This window comes from Oryctolagus cuniculus, chromosome 13 (genome assembly GCF_051225735.1).
Source record: "Oryctolagus cuniculus isolate XC-2025 breed Fujian yellow rabbit chromosome 13, ASM5122573v1, whole genome shotgun sequence".
Taxonomy (NCBI): Eukaryota; Metazoa; Chordata; class Mammalia; order Lagomorpha; family Leporidae; genus Oryctolagus; species Oryctolagus cuniculus.
In genome coordinates, this window is record NC_142879.1 from 101,608,171 (window position 1) to 101,623,557 (window position 15,387).

Genomic DNA, 15,387 nt, shown 5'->3' on the forward strand with positions numbered 1-15,387 from the left:
TGAGTTGTAGGGGTCTTCCACATCCCACTTTCAAACATGAACACAACAGTGAGAGAGAAGACAACTTAGGAAACAGAGGACTTGAACAACACTGTAGACCAACTGGACCTGACATATCCGAAACCCTCCACCTGGCAATGGCAAGATACACAATTTTCTCAAGAGTCCATTCAACATTCTCCAAGATATACCATATATTAGGGCGAAAAACAGGTCTGAAAACTGTTTTTAAAAGACTGAAGTCATTCAAAGTATCTTTTCCAAAGACAACAGAATGAAACCAGGAATCTACTCCAGAAGCAAAACTGGAAAATGCACAAATATGTGGAAATCAAATAACACACTTACAAGTATGAACAACTACTGAGTCAAAGAAGAAATTGCAATGAAAACAGAAAAACAACGTAGAAAGCTACAAAAAAACAAGGAGTTGGTTATTTAAGAAGATCTACAAAACTGGCAGGCCTTTCGCTAGGCTAAGAAAATGGGGGGATTCAAATAACTAAAATCAGAAGTTAAACAAGGGACATTACAACAAATTTCACAGAAATTAAGGATTGTAGAAGAATACTATGAGAAATGGGGTACTAACAAACTGGATAACCTGGGTGAAATGGGCAAATTCCTAGACACATACAACCTACCAAGACTGAGCCATGAAGAAACAGAAATGAATATACAGGTTGAAACAGTAATCAAAATCTTCCAAACAAACAAAAGCCCCAGGCCAGTTGGCTTCACTAGTGAATTCTACCAAGCATTCCAAGAAGAATGAACATAGACACTCCTCAAATTCTTCCTAGGAATTGAAGAAGAGGTAACACTGTCAAATTCATTCACTGTATAAGACCACCATTTTACTGGTAACAAAGCCAAAGGTACTACTACACTACAGGAACAAGGGAGAAAACTACAGATAAATATCCCTTGTGATTATTGATGTAAAAATCCACATCAAAATACTAGTGAACCAAATTCAACAACAATAGCAAATGGATATATGCTACGACAAAGTAAAATCGACTCCTGGAATACAAGGATGGTTCAAGATACAAACACGAATGGGCATAATTCATCATGTTCACAAACATAAGGTTACAGAAAAATAAAACCAGCACCTCTCAATTGATACAGTAAAAGCATGTGGCAAGATTTATTACCCTTTCATGATTAAGAGGCAGGGGGAAGCTCAACAAACTAGAAATAAAAGAAAGCTATGTTAAAATGATTTGAAAACCCCTTAATGCATATCACACTGTACATCACTTTCAATGTGAAAGGCCATAAAGCTTTTTGTCTAATACCATATTTTTTTACCATTTCTATTCAACCTAGTACTGGAAGCCCTAATCAGAGAAAAAGTAGTCCAGGAAAAATAATTTTAAAATCCAAATTGGAAAGGATAAAACAAAGTTGTCCTTTCATGATGACATGATCTTATATGTAGAGAAACCTAAAGGTATCATATAAGAACTGAAAAAACTAACAAATGAACTTGGTGACGGTGCATGATACGAGATCATCACACAAACAGCAAGTGCATTTCTACACACGAACCATCTGAACACTCCAATCTGAACTGGGAAGCAAGAAAGCAACTCCATTTATAATAGCATCAAAAAGGATAAAACTTAGTCAAGGAGACAAAAAGAGGAAAATCCTGAAAGAAGCCAGAGATGAAGGACCTAAGGGAACAGAGACAGTTATGAAAGATAAGACAATTATTTCCCACCCGGAATGATGAAGGGTAGAAAGCAATTAAAACAACATCCTTAAAGTAATAAAACAGAGGATAGATACAGACACAAATCCAAGGGGCCAGTATTGTGGCATAGCTGGTAAAGCTGGCATCAGACATGGGCACTGGTTTGAGTTCTGGCTGCTCCACTTCCAATCCAGCTCCCTGTTAATGGCCTGGGAAAAAGTAGCAAAAGACGGCCCAAGTGCTTGGGCACCTGCTACCCACATGGGAGACCTGGAAGACACTCCTGGCTGCTGGCTTCTGAAGCCTGACCCAGCCTTGGCCGTGTTGGCCATCTGGGGACTGAACCAGTGGATGGAAGACCTCTCTCTCTCTGTCTCTCTCTCTCTGTCTCTCCCTCTCTTTGTGTAACTGTGACTTTCAAATAAATATATATTTAAAAAAACAGGTATGAATCCAAGTACAGCATCTTACAGATGTTCGTATAAAGGTGCCGCCCACCTTCTGGGTGCCACATTCTCAATAAACTCTAGGCTAGAACTTTCTGTGGGGGAGGGGCAGTTATCCATTTCCTGAGACGGGAGAGGTTCTTTCTCATTGTGGACTGGCAGCGAGCTCAAGGCAGAAACCTTGTTACAGGGACCAGTCTGAAACTGCTGATCAGGAGTTTTAAAGGATAAGTAACTGTCCCAGTTACGTGATTTTCTCCAGTAATTCAACTCCCAGCCTACAGTTACGGTCAAGATAAAGAGAAGTGTCCGTAAACAGGGCAGACACCAGGGACAGAAAGAGGGCAGTGGACTTGAGCTCCTTTGAAATGGGCTGTGTGTAATGACACAACACAGAATGCAAGGTGTACCAGGATGGGAATGAGAAGGGAAGGGCCCATGGATAGAGAAAACAGTGCAGTCGACAGATGGGGGCCCAGTTGGCTCAAAGTGGAACAGAAGTGCTGCAGCAAGTGACTGGAAAGAACCGGCTGGCTAACTGGCGTCACAGCCAGATGTCTGAATTGATGACTTTTCAGGTGGCAGAGTTTCTGACGACGGCGAAGCAGTGTGTGAGCCCAGGTTTTCGGCTGAAGTGACTACAATACCAGCGATTGAATACACTGGTCACTGCTAACCTTCTCTAACTTTCAAAACTAAATGGCTAAGTGGTTTCACAAGCAGCTCATGGCTGGCATGCATTTTGCACATAACTCTTTTTTTTAAGATTTATTTATTTGGAAGAGTTACACAGAGAGAGAAAGAGAGGCAGGGATACACAGAGGTCTTCCATCCGCTGGTTCACTCCCCAGTTGGTCAGAACGGCCAGAGCTGCGGCAATCTGAAACCAGGAGCCAGGAGTCTCTTCTGGGTCTACCACGTGGGTGCAGGGGCCCCAGGACTTGGGCCATCTTCCACTGCTTTCCCAGGCCATAGCAGAGAGCTGCATCAGAAGTAGAGCAGTCCGGATTTGAACTGGCGCCCTTATGGGATGCTAGCATTGCAGGTGGCAGCTTTATCCACTATACCACAGCTCCGGCCCCTAATCTTTTTGGATTCTAGGACTGGAGGCTGGATGAGGAGCATATTAAAACTATTTGATAACTAAAAATGATAGCAGACCACAAATAGCTGGACAGAACACAAACTCTGACTATATATTTTAAACAGGCTTTTAGGTTTCTTTTTTTTTTTTCTTTTAAAACTATGTTTTGATCCTTTGGCATGCTGCTGGACAGCTATGCATTCTACAGCCCCGACATGGCCAAATCCAAGGTCATAAACTGTGTTTACAGCAGGATTCTTAGTGTGAAACCAAACCCCTGCACACCCTTCTCCAGGTTCTCCTTGGCTCTCTGGGCATGGCTCATCAGGCACTGAGGTTAAGCAGAGAGTGATGTCAAGTTTCTGTCCTGTTTGATCAGCTGTGTTGTGCAACACCTGTGGTCAGGAAGCTGGCTCCAGCCACACTCCCCGTTCCACCGTCCTGGCTCTGATTGCCCGAGCATGTCTTCCACCCTCACCGAAATTAACTTCTCTTCTCTTCTGGGAAATCATTCTCAGGTTTCTCTGATTGGCTTCTCTGTTTGGAGCAGATCCTTATGTCACTGGTTTTGAAATTACTGGAGTTTTTTTTTTTCTTCCCCTTCCAAGATTAAAATTCGAAACCAGACATTATTTTCTAAACAAGTAGCAAAATTAAGTCAAAGGAGGTTACAAGGCCAAACGATCTCATGGATATATTACTGATTTGGAAGACAGATTGTTTGAGTTTGCTAATTCCACAACTGACTGCTTGTGCGTTTGGAGTATTTATTTATTTTTTTTTTTTTTTTTTGATCTTTTTTTTTTTTTTTTTTTTTTTTGACAGGCAGAGTGGACAGTGAGAGAGAGAGACAGAGAGAAAGGTCTTCCTTTGCCGCTGGTTCACCCTCCAATGGCCGCCGCTGCAGCCGGCGCACCGCGCTGATCCTGGCAGGAGCCAGGAGCCAGGTGCTTTTTCCTGGTCTCCCATGGGGTGCAGGGCCCAAGCACCTGGGCCATCCTCCACTGCACTCCCTGGCCACAGCAGAGAGCTGGCCTGGAAGAGGGGCAACCGGGACAGAATCCGGCGCCCCAACCGGGACTAGAACCCGGTGTGCCGGCGCCGCAAGGTGGAGGATTAGCCTATTGAGCCACGGCGCTGGCTCAGGAGTATTTATTTTAAAATAAGAATACTTGGCTCCTTTCCAATGCATAAGGGGGTGGTGATTATAAATGTGAATCATGCTAATCACTTCTTGCAAATGTATGCAAACGTTCCCATTTTTCTCAATAAAATCTTTAAAATTCATTAATGAAAAGAAAAGTTAAGGAGACCACTGTACACACTTTTTTGCAACACTCACAAAAAGAAATATTAAAAGTGCAAAGGTATTTTAAGAAAGGAACATGATTCTTACTCATGTCTGCAAAAGGCATGAACGTGGGTGTTAGCGATAGGGCACAGTCACACATTCTGCTCCTTTTCAATATCCTATTATTCAAGGAGCCTAAATTCGAGTTGACTTTCTGCAGCAGTTAGTTTTGCTCCTTAAGAACAAAGAATTTAATACGTGGATTTTTGCCAGATTCCGTTGTTGCATTCTTTACATCACAGCTTCCTAACACTGAACACCTGTTTAACCACTGTTTTTCTCCAAAAATATGTGTTTGATCATGCCTTTGAAAGGAACAGCTTTTTACTTCCACTTACAAAGCCCTCGCCTTTCTCACAAAGCAGTTATTAGTCTGCAACCCTGACCTGCAGCTCATGAAATTGACTAAACAACCTCACCGCCGATGTCAGATTTCAGAATCTCTATCCTTTTTAGAAATCTTAACCGAAGGAAAATAAAAATATCCCTAAGCTAATGCAGAAAAGATGTAAGTGGTAAACTTTTAAATAAAATGTTTAAATAAAGCTCATTTAAAAACGTACAGTGAGTTTTTTGGTGATGCATTCACTTCAGTTCGACTTTCTGTTCTTTGGTTTTGATAGATGGAACAGCCCTGCATAGCTTTGTACTTGAATATTCTTATTTCCTGTCTTAAAGATTCTTTCAAGTTTGACAAAGCCCAGATAATAAAGATCCCATTTTACACTCTTATTTTCCGAACACCTAAAGAACGGACAGGTGATTATTAAGCTGGAAAGAAGTATCATTTATACCTCCTAATTTTCTTTATCACTGATGAACTATCAAAACCTACTACAAGTACACATGGATTTCAAAAACTTTTTTTTGCCACAATAAAAGCTTACTTTTTATTCCATTTTCCATGAACTTTAAAAAAGCTATTTTTTTTTATTTACTTGAAAGAGTTACAGACAAAGAGGGAGAGGCAAAGAGAGAAAATATCTTATATCCATTGCTTCACTGCTCAATGCCCACAATGATCAGGGCGGGTCAGGCTGAAGCCAGGAGCCAGAAGCTTCTTCCAGGTCTCCCACGTGGGTGCAGGGGCCCAAGGGCTTGGGCCATTTTCTACTGCTTTCCCAGGTACATAAACAGGGAGCTAGATTGGAAGTGGAGCAGCCAGAACTCAAACCGGCACCCACGTGGGATGCTAGCATTGCAGGCAGCAGGTTAACGTGCTATGCCCCAACGTCAGTTCCTCTCCAGGGACTTTCTGAAGTCTCTTTATATATACCGTAATTGCTTGCCCAAAATGAAGGGAAGTTTTAAGCTTTCTAATAGACACACTGATCTGCTGGTGAAAATGTCAATTTTGGGGTGGGTAAAATTGCCACATAACATCCGCTTTATGAACCTAATAACACAGTAAGAACAATGCAAATGCAATGCCAACTTGTCTTCGTCTCAGTTAGCCCATAATTCATTGCAGAAGTCTTGATTCTGGCACTGCGGCTGGAAGTATTTCCCGACGAGACGCAGTGCGTTCACTAGTAGCGATTTTCACATCTCATTTTCGTAACAGATAGATCTGAAAATGTGCTCTAAAGTATAGGCTGTTAACAATAAAAAATGCATGACATCTGTTTTGAACAGTTGGCATTCACCATGTCCACAGCGTGCGTGCACGCGCGCGCGCACACACACACACACAGAGTCCCGTGCCTGACAGATGTGGTATCGCCCTGAAGGGGCAGTTACTTGTCTGAAGTCAGGGCCGACCCTTCTTCCTTCTCTGCTTGCTCTCAGCTCTGACAACGGCTGCTTCAGCTGCAGGCCATCAACCCCAACAAACAGGCTGTCTGCTTCAAAATAACGCCAGATCTTACGATCATGGGACAGCGAGACTAAAATGACTCGCAAAAGCATCCAGTGTGGGGTAAATGTGGGAATGCTTCCATGCAAAATAAAAGGTGATCTTTCCTCAAAAGCTGAACAGGGGAGTGGAGGGGAGGAGGGGTGGGGAGAATGGGCAGGATCTCTTTGGAATCCAGGCTGGGTGCTGGGGCACATTCATCACCCATTTCCCGCCCCTACTCTCCCTCAAAACATACAACCTCACATGAGAATGATTTTAATTCGGGTAAAAACATTAAGACAACATGCAAAAATTAACTGAAAGTGCTAACTTGAATACAATTAAGTGGGAAAAGTTTTGGATGGGATTGTAATCGCCCTGTGACATCCTGAAAGAGTTCCAAGTACACAGCATCTGTGAGTGTACACAGTTTCAGGTATCCTTGACCCTGTGATCTCCACCACGAGGCAGCTGCCTGTAGAATGCACTATCACTTTATGAGCTCCCGAAAATGAGGAAACACTGCCCACTAACCTATGACACAATGCCCGTTATAAAACACACCCAGAGGGAGCTGTGCTCAAATTCTACCCATGGGTGAGCGGTGACTTCCCTTCCCTTCCCTGTGGGATAGAATATTTTAGAAAGGCTCCAAAGAAATCTGTATTTCACTTAACCTCACTGTTTTTAACATTGGAAATTTGATTCTATAAATAATGATATAACCATACAATAAAATACTATACAGAGAAAATTAGTGATATGGAAAGTCCTTTATAAACAATTACGCATTCACAATTCTTGGCTTGGGGGAAAAGAAGCCTGTTAACTCTTGGTAGTAGTTGTCTCTGATTGCTAAAAATATAATGTTTTCCTCTTTTTTATTTTCTAAAAGTTATGTAATTAACATGCAACCATAAACAAATTTATTTAATCCTTGAGCTTTAGAACTCCTTGTAGCAATCGCCACTCAAACAAAACTCTTTATTACAGCTGTCCTATATCTGGGAACCAAAGTAATAGCCACTGGACATATGCGGCTATTTAAATCTAAACTGATCAAAAACGAGATGTGATTAAAGATTCAGTTTCTCAGTCGTGTGGATCACCTTGCAAGTTCTCCACAGCCACAATGGCAGTGGATGCTGCACCTGCTGGGTATGTTTTCATCCTCACAGACCTTTTCATTAGATAGAGCCGTCTTAGAAGACCACGACTTGATTGGGATCTGTGTGAATAATGAGTTGCTCTCCATTTATTGTACTTATTTGAGAGACAGAGAGAGAAAAGAGTTCCAATCTGCTGGTTCACTCCCCGCAAATGCCCTCAACAGCTGGAGTGAGGACTGGGAACTCAATCCAGGTGTCCCCCCCGGCATGGAGGTGGTGTTGGGGGTGTGTGTGGCAGGGACCCAGCGACCTGAGCACATAAATGTGCTTTCTTTCCCCGGAGCTCTTTCTTTCATATGCCTCCCCGGGGACACTCTTCTGCCTTGAGACATGAGTGTGGTTGTAGAGGGCTACAGAAAGGGGAAGATCCACACAGCACTCAGCGTCTCACCCTGGAAAACAGGGTCTCACATTAAGACAAGAGCTTTGCAAGTCAAGCTGTGTTGTTGAGGGAAGGTTACATTGTAAACATTTTCCTCTTTTCCATTTCAAGGGCCACACTGGGTGTACCAGACCAGGTGTGTTCACAGTGTCTGCTCACATACCCCAGCTCGGATCTGAAAAGCTACATGTCCGCCTCACCCATTTTGAAATGATACCTAAAAACATTCAGCATCAGTTTAGGTGCACAAGATATATTTTACGATATTATACACATCATCCAAGTCTTGACTCAGCACATTTAGTTCATTTGATTTGTGGAAACAACTTCCATATTAATTAGAAAAATCAGTCCTCATTGTTGAAATAATCAGTTTTATCTGTCATCTGCTGTCAGGAAAACTCTGACTTCAGCTTTTAAAATTCACCTTAGTCATTCAGATCCCTTAGAAAACTTTATTCTGAATTTGAAACCTAAGAGGTAGTAGATGACAGGTACATTACACCGACAGACAGATGGACAGAGGATAGACAGACAGGTGATGGACATGTGTCCACCCCTGGATTAAAGAAGAGCTGATCCTTTCAGTGTTTCTTCCCAGAAGTCTCTTGGCTTTCATCTCACTGGACTCGGGGACTACCCACTCCAGACCTGTCCTTCTGCATGGTGTTCCATAGAGAGCCAGTCCCCCCCCCCCACACCTGCCCCGCTCTCTGTGTAAACAGACACACAGACCACACACACACTCAGGCCTCCTCCATGTTATTCACTCTGTAAACCTGAGCACCTTCTGGAGTTCACAGTCTCTCCTTCTCTTAACAGCTGAACTACTGGAAAGAACTATTGATCTTTTTCTCCGCTTCCTCTTCCCAAATCACGTCTCACCCCAGTGCTACCTGGAGTACACGCACAGCTCTCCATGGAAATGGCTAGGACCAATGACCACTGACTTCCCACTTCTGATGTACCCTCTCTCCAGTTCAAAGGGAATCGTCCTCTTACGGGCCAGTGATGCTGTGGGGCTCCCTCACCCACCTGCACCTTCTTGAGGGCCCTGCTTCCTGGCCTTCCTTGCAAACTCTCCTGGTTCCTCACTCCTGTCCTCCTTTCTGGCTTCACGCTGGCACTTGGCTCCCGTCATTCATCTGTCCTCAAGACGTCTGCTACCACCCAAGTGCTGATGGCTGCAGTCCAGAATTTTCTCCTGACATCTAGACTCACAAATCCAAATGGCCAGACATCACTGCTTAGAGGAAAACAAATTCCCCACCGTTTGCCCAAAACACATCTTTCCCATGTTTGGAACAGGTGACGTCAGATCCTCAGTCATCAGAGTTAAAAAAAAATCTGAGAATCTTCCCTGACTTCCTCTACACTGCCAACACCGCAGCCAACCACCGATTTCTGACTCCACTTCTCATTTATCTCTTACCTGGACCCTTCTCTCCTCTCGCACTACCGCACTACCACTGTGTTAGGTCACATTCTAACTATTGTCAAATCAGCTGTTGCAATAACCTCGCTAGTCACCCAACTCGTCCATTCCCTAATGCGCCACTCTGCTCAGGTCACCTAATGACAAACGTGAGCTGAAGGAGGGTGAGGTTCCTGGAGAGAGACGCAAACACGCCGAGATCTCTTCTTCTCGTCTTTCCCCCAAGACAAGAAAGGGTCGAGGGGTCTTTCCTTTTGAGAAGACCCTAAGTTGGGGGGAGAGGGGAAGTGTGCAGACAGCAAGCGAAGTTCAAGAGAAAGGGAACAGAAAAGAGGAGCTCTTGGTGGAGCCTTGGATCTAGTCCAGGTTTTGCAGCCCGGAACAAAAAGTGAGGAACGATGGATCACGTTGAGGCTGCACAAAGGGGCTCAGCCCAAGACCGAGCACAGGAAGCCTGCACCGTAGTAATGACTACAGAAGCAGTGCAAAGCCTCTCAAACACACAGATGCACATAAGGATACAATTCACACATAACAGCACTCGGTGGAAATGCACTCTATACAAAATGGTACCTCACCAATGGTAATGGGTAAATTTTGTGCTGAAATTTACATATTCAATGACCAGTGAGAATTAGTTGCTTTCTGTAACATCAACTCCCACCTGCCTAACATGTTTGTAAATCAAATGTTACTTTAGAATCAAACTGTTACTGCAATAATACTGTTTTTATTTCATTTGATGCCACTACCTGTAGAGGACTTCTTTAAAATTTAATCCTATTATTAACACAAAACCATCTTTGACTGAAAATTCCAATGATGTATTTGCGCGTTTCTGTGTCTTACAGTCCATGTTATTTCTTTCTTAGAATCTTTTGTTTTGCTGGAAAATATTCTAAAGTACATTTTTTTCCAGAAAAGATTTAAGAGGTATAAACTTCTTGAGTGCTGGCATTTCTAAAAGCAAAATGTCTTCACTCTAGATTCACATCTGAATGCTACTATTGCAGAATATAAAATTCCAGAATAAAATAAAAAATGTTTTCCCCCCGACAAGAGGGTAAAGATTGTGTTCCATTTTTCTTCTAGAATGTATTACAGATGATGTTGAGTGTAATGCTGGTGTGATTCAAGCTGTCTTGTGACTTTTCTCTTTTCGTTAATTTCTGGAAACACCAAGGTAAAATCCGTACATTGCTACCGGTGTTTTATCTGTTTATGTTCCTGCTTGGCCCAAGGGGCTCTTTTCAATCTGAAGACAAGCTTTTCTCTAGCAATTCAGCTTACGGCAACTGTGCCTTTAAGAGAAAATCACAGTTTTTTCCCCTCAATCGCCCTTTCCCTTTTTCTGTGTTTGCATGCCCTATTTTCTTTTTACATTCTTACTTGTTTTCCAGCCTCCAGAATTTCTTCCACATTAATTACTTACTCATGTGGAGCCTGGTGTCCACCCCTTCCACTAAATTTATTATTTTGCCAAATAATTTTTAATTTCCAAAAATCCCTTGCATAACCAGTGAACACTTTTCTTTTGTAACAGCCTATCTGGACACAGGATTCGCTCTCGGGTCTCAGGGGATATTTTTAATATTTATTGTTCTATTGTGTTCCTCACATTGTTTCTATTTCCTCTGAAGTCAGTTCCATTTACTACTGACCCTCTGATCCCATCAGTCCTCCTTAAATATCTGGTGATCTTGGTTGTTCATATTTACAAAGGAAGGACTGGGCTGCTTCATGCAAGTCACCAACAAGAATTATTCTTTCACAAGAAGCTTCTTTATTGCCTCCAAACAATATCATTTACATTTTTCCTTAAAAAAAAAAAAAACTCCTTTGGGGGCCGGTGTTGTGGCATAGCAGGGTTAAGTCATCACTTGTGATGCCAGCATCCTCTATCAGAGCGCCAGTTCAAGTCCCAGCTGCTCTACTTCCACTCCAGCTCCCTCCTAATACACCTGGGAAGGTAGAGCAGGATGGCCCAAGTCCTTGGGCCCTGACATCCATGTGGGAGACAAGGATGGAGTTCCTGGCTCCTGGTTTCAGCCTGGCCCAGTCCTGGCTGTTGCAGCCATTTGGGGAGCGAGCCAGTGAAAGGACAATATTTCTCTCTCTCCCTATCTCTCTCTCTGTCACTGTTCCTTTCATATAAATAAATTAATTAAATGTTTTTAAAAATAAAACATAAAAAATTCCTTTGAACTTCAGTAGGAATTATATTATATATCCATTTCTTCGAATTGTTTTTATTTTGCTCAAAATGCTCATCATCTACAGTGATGACTACATTGCTGAAATGCACTCACTTTTCACTGCTACCTTGCATGCATAAGTATAGATTATCATCCTATTGTCCATTTTCCTGTAGGTCAACACTTCAGCTCCTTATATTTTTTGCTATAACAAGAGATGGTTCAATTAACAAGTCTTTACTGTCTCCTCTACACCTACCACACTTCACAATTCACCTTTTACAAAACGCGACCGAGGATAGTATCCACGTCATGCTAAATTCACTACAGAAAAACAATCCTGTAGACAGAAACATGCAGGAGGGAGAAACAGCTTCACACACAAGCACCGCCAAGGGCAACCTCTAAACCTACAGCAAAATGTCAAGTGTGCACGGTCTAAAGAGTCTGAAATCTCTAAGGAAAACACCAGAATTTAACAAATGGAGGGCTAAAAGAAGGGATGGAGATGTTAGAGTCCAGTATTTACTGATGCACTGAAAATGAGACTCGGTGCAATCCTGTCAGCCTTTCAAGGTAACGCAGAAGTCAGTGGCCTTTATCTACAGCTAACACAGAAGGAGCTCCCCACACACGGTCACTCCCTGTTAAAACCGTGCACATACAATTTTCTTGTCCCCCCCGCCAAGAGATAAGAACACACAACTTTTCTCCACCCTGATTCTCCTGGGGTAGGTGTTTCAATTGCACCAACCTGGTGGAACTCAACAAGCACCACCCCCTGAGACCAGCTTCACTGGGTGTTTTAAGACACGTTAGGAAAAGGCGCTGTTCAAAAGCTATTTTAGCATGAACTCGGCCCATCACTCTTTTCCGCCAGATACACCTGACCGCCAGTAAGTCAAAAGCTATGAGTGACCTTGGTGGCATTACTCAACACAGCATCAGAGGTTCGGGGCGGACTGATTTGCGGTCTGTTCCTACCTTGGCATTTTCAACGCAGGGACACAGGACCCAGGCCGCACTGGCCTTCACGTCTGGGTGAGGATCTTTTAGCAGGGACCACAACAAGCGGACTCCATCCAAGCGATCGATTGTTCTATCATGGAACCAAAAGCAGAGGTGCAACCAGTGAGCGCAAATGAAAACTTAGACAGCCCACCTCTTCACAACACAATTCTATTTCTAATCTTGTCTCTTTTAGACATTTCATTTGTTTTTTTTTTCTTACACCATGCTGTTGAATTGTCAGCCTCTGATTTCAGTTTTAAATTCACGACACAGAGAGCAAGCTGCATGATCATTACGAGTCACATAAACTTAAAAATCAAACCACATCATTTTTTAATTGGCTGTACACAGGCTGTTACCTAAATGTAAAAATACTGGTTTCTTTCCTATAATCACATCTAAATACTTTCCAAAACAAATATTTGTCCCTCAAAACTGTGCAGTTACCTTTTTTATTTGGTCTGTGCTTAATTGACTTACCTTACTGTATGACATATTTTAGACTCCTCCGGTCCTAATCTCGCATTGGGAATGAAAACCATTACACCACAGTGCACCTTTTGTTGGGCACGAATAACACCTAACTTGTTTTCCATGTGCTCTCTTCCCAGCAAGACTCACACTGCAGACTGTTATAATTGCTTAAACACACTGTAATCAAAATATCTCCGTGGCTAGCTGAAAAATGAATTATCATCAGCATCATCCCTGCGCCATCTGTCTTCTGTTTATACATCAATCAGCCCTGGGGCATAACCTCACCGTAAGGTCCGCCGAGAACGCACAGCTCAGAAGGCCAAGCCAAACTTAATATCCTTCACAAACATGGCTTTGTTCACAAAGATACATTCAACTCGACACAGATGAAAACAGATAAAGAGCATCAAAACTCCTTTGATTGTTCATCTCAACACGAATTTAAACACATGCAATATTTAGCCCCTGGTGGAAGAAATATGACTAGCTTGAAATGCCATTCAATTTATTTTTTTTTTCCTTGAAGATTGACAGAGAAATGTCTACATTTCCTGATTATCTGAGATGAGTTTACCAGGAACAAAAAAAAAAAAAAAAGCATTATTTCAAAGTTTCCAAGTAAGGCATCAGCTCAGCTCTGCATGGCCTTATATAAGGCCTTATATAATTGGTGATGCAAATGGCCTGGAATAAGACATAAACCGTCTCTTTAGAAAAATGGCTTCAGTAAGAAAAAGTGCATTGAGAAAATATTTGAAATCAAAGTTTAACCAAGTCATTCTTTACATGTCAAGCATTCTGTTAGTATCACGCTGCAAGGAAAAAAGTTTTATTTCTCAGGGCCAGTGTTGTGCCATAGCAGGTAAAGCCACCGCCTGCAACACCAGCATCCCACAGGGTCGCCGGTTCGAGTCCCGGCTGCTACACTTCCTATCCAGCTTCCTGCTAATATGCCTGGGAAAGCAGCAGAAGATGGCCCAAGTGCTTGGGTCCCTGCGTCCAAGTGGGAGACCCCTAAGAAGTTCCTGGTTCCTGGCTTCAGCCTGGTGCAGTCCCAGCCCTGCAGCCAAGTGGGGAGTGAACCAGCAGATGGAAGATCTGTCTCTCCCTCTCTCTCTGTAACTCTGCCTTTCAAATAAATAAATCCATACATTAGAAAAAAAGACAATGAATGCTTCAATGATTCCTTGCTTCTCTGTATTTTTTCACACAAAACTGCACAATGAGCACGTGTCCAGCTCTCTCCCATTTGCAGCAGTGGATTTAACAATAATACTTCACTCTACACTGCCAGTCACAACTTGCCATTCTAGCAGTTATTTGGGTGACACATATTTACAGGTCACAAAGAGAGAAGGACAGCTCAATCCAGGGCCACCATGGGCAAAATTGCACCACGAACCATAATGTTCTCTATTAGCTATACAAAACTTGATGTATTGTCCCCAACCCTAGACAGTCCACCAGCTGCTTAGTTAAAAGGGAGGAGGAGTATGGCCCCATTACTGACGACTTAAAAGCAGGCTCAGCGCAGTTGCATGAGGGAAACGTTATTCAAAGACCTTGGCCGACACAGAAGCTAACAGGTCACGGGTGCCAAGCTTCGGAGTTCCGCTTTATCGCTGCCACCTCCCTCACCCCCTGCATGAAATCATGGACTTCTTCCTACTTCACCACAACTCAGGCATCGGCCCCTGCTTCCCGGGTCCTCGGGGCCGGCCCCAGATCCTACCCTCCACTGTCGCCCATCAGGATTGTGACAGCGGTGCAGAACTTTTTTTTTTCTGTCTCCATCTCCAGTGTCTCTCAGTTTCAATACATCCTTCAAATCTCTCTGAAATTAATTTTCCCAAGGACACTTTACAGCTTCTGCAACAGCTCCTTGAAAGCAAGGCCCCAGGAACATTGATTTTGTCCATGGCACTGTGTAGCACCGCAAATAACACTTGTTGAAAAATTCACAGCCCGGGGCCGGCGCCATGGCTCACTTGGTTAATCCTCCGCCTGTAATGCCGGCACCCATATGGGGTGCCGGGTTCTAGTCCCGGTTGCTCCTCTTCCAGGCCAGCTCTCTGCTGTGGCCTGGGAAGTGCAGTGGAGGATGGCCCAAGTGCTTGGGCCCTGCACCCACATGGGGGACCGGGAGGAAACACCTGGCTCCTGGCTTTGGATCGGCATAGCTCCAGCCGTAGCAGCCATTAGGGGAGTGAACCAAACCAACGGAAGGAAGACCTTTCTCTGTCTGTCTCTCTCACTGTCTAACTCTATCTGTCAAATAAAAATAAGTAAGTAAAT

At 43.2% G+C, this 15,387-nt stretch overlaps 1 protein-coding gene across 1 annotated transcript in view; it reads right to left on the minus strand.

Moving 5' to 3' along the window:
* The window catches only part of LOC149122812 (outer dynein arm-docking complex subunit 2-like), a 166,078-nt gene that overhangs the window by 82,349 nt on the left and 68,342 nt on the right, over positions 1-15,387 (minus strand). The window contains 1 exon segment of the mRNA XM_089311277.1: positions 12,589-12,703. Within this exon segment, the coding sequence (XP_089167403.1) occupies positions 12,589-12,703 (115 nt within the window).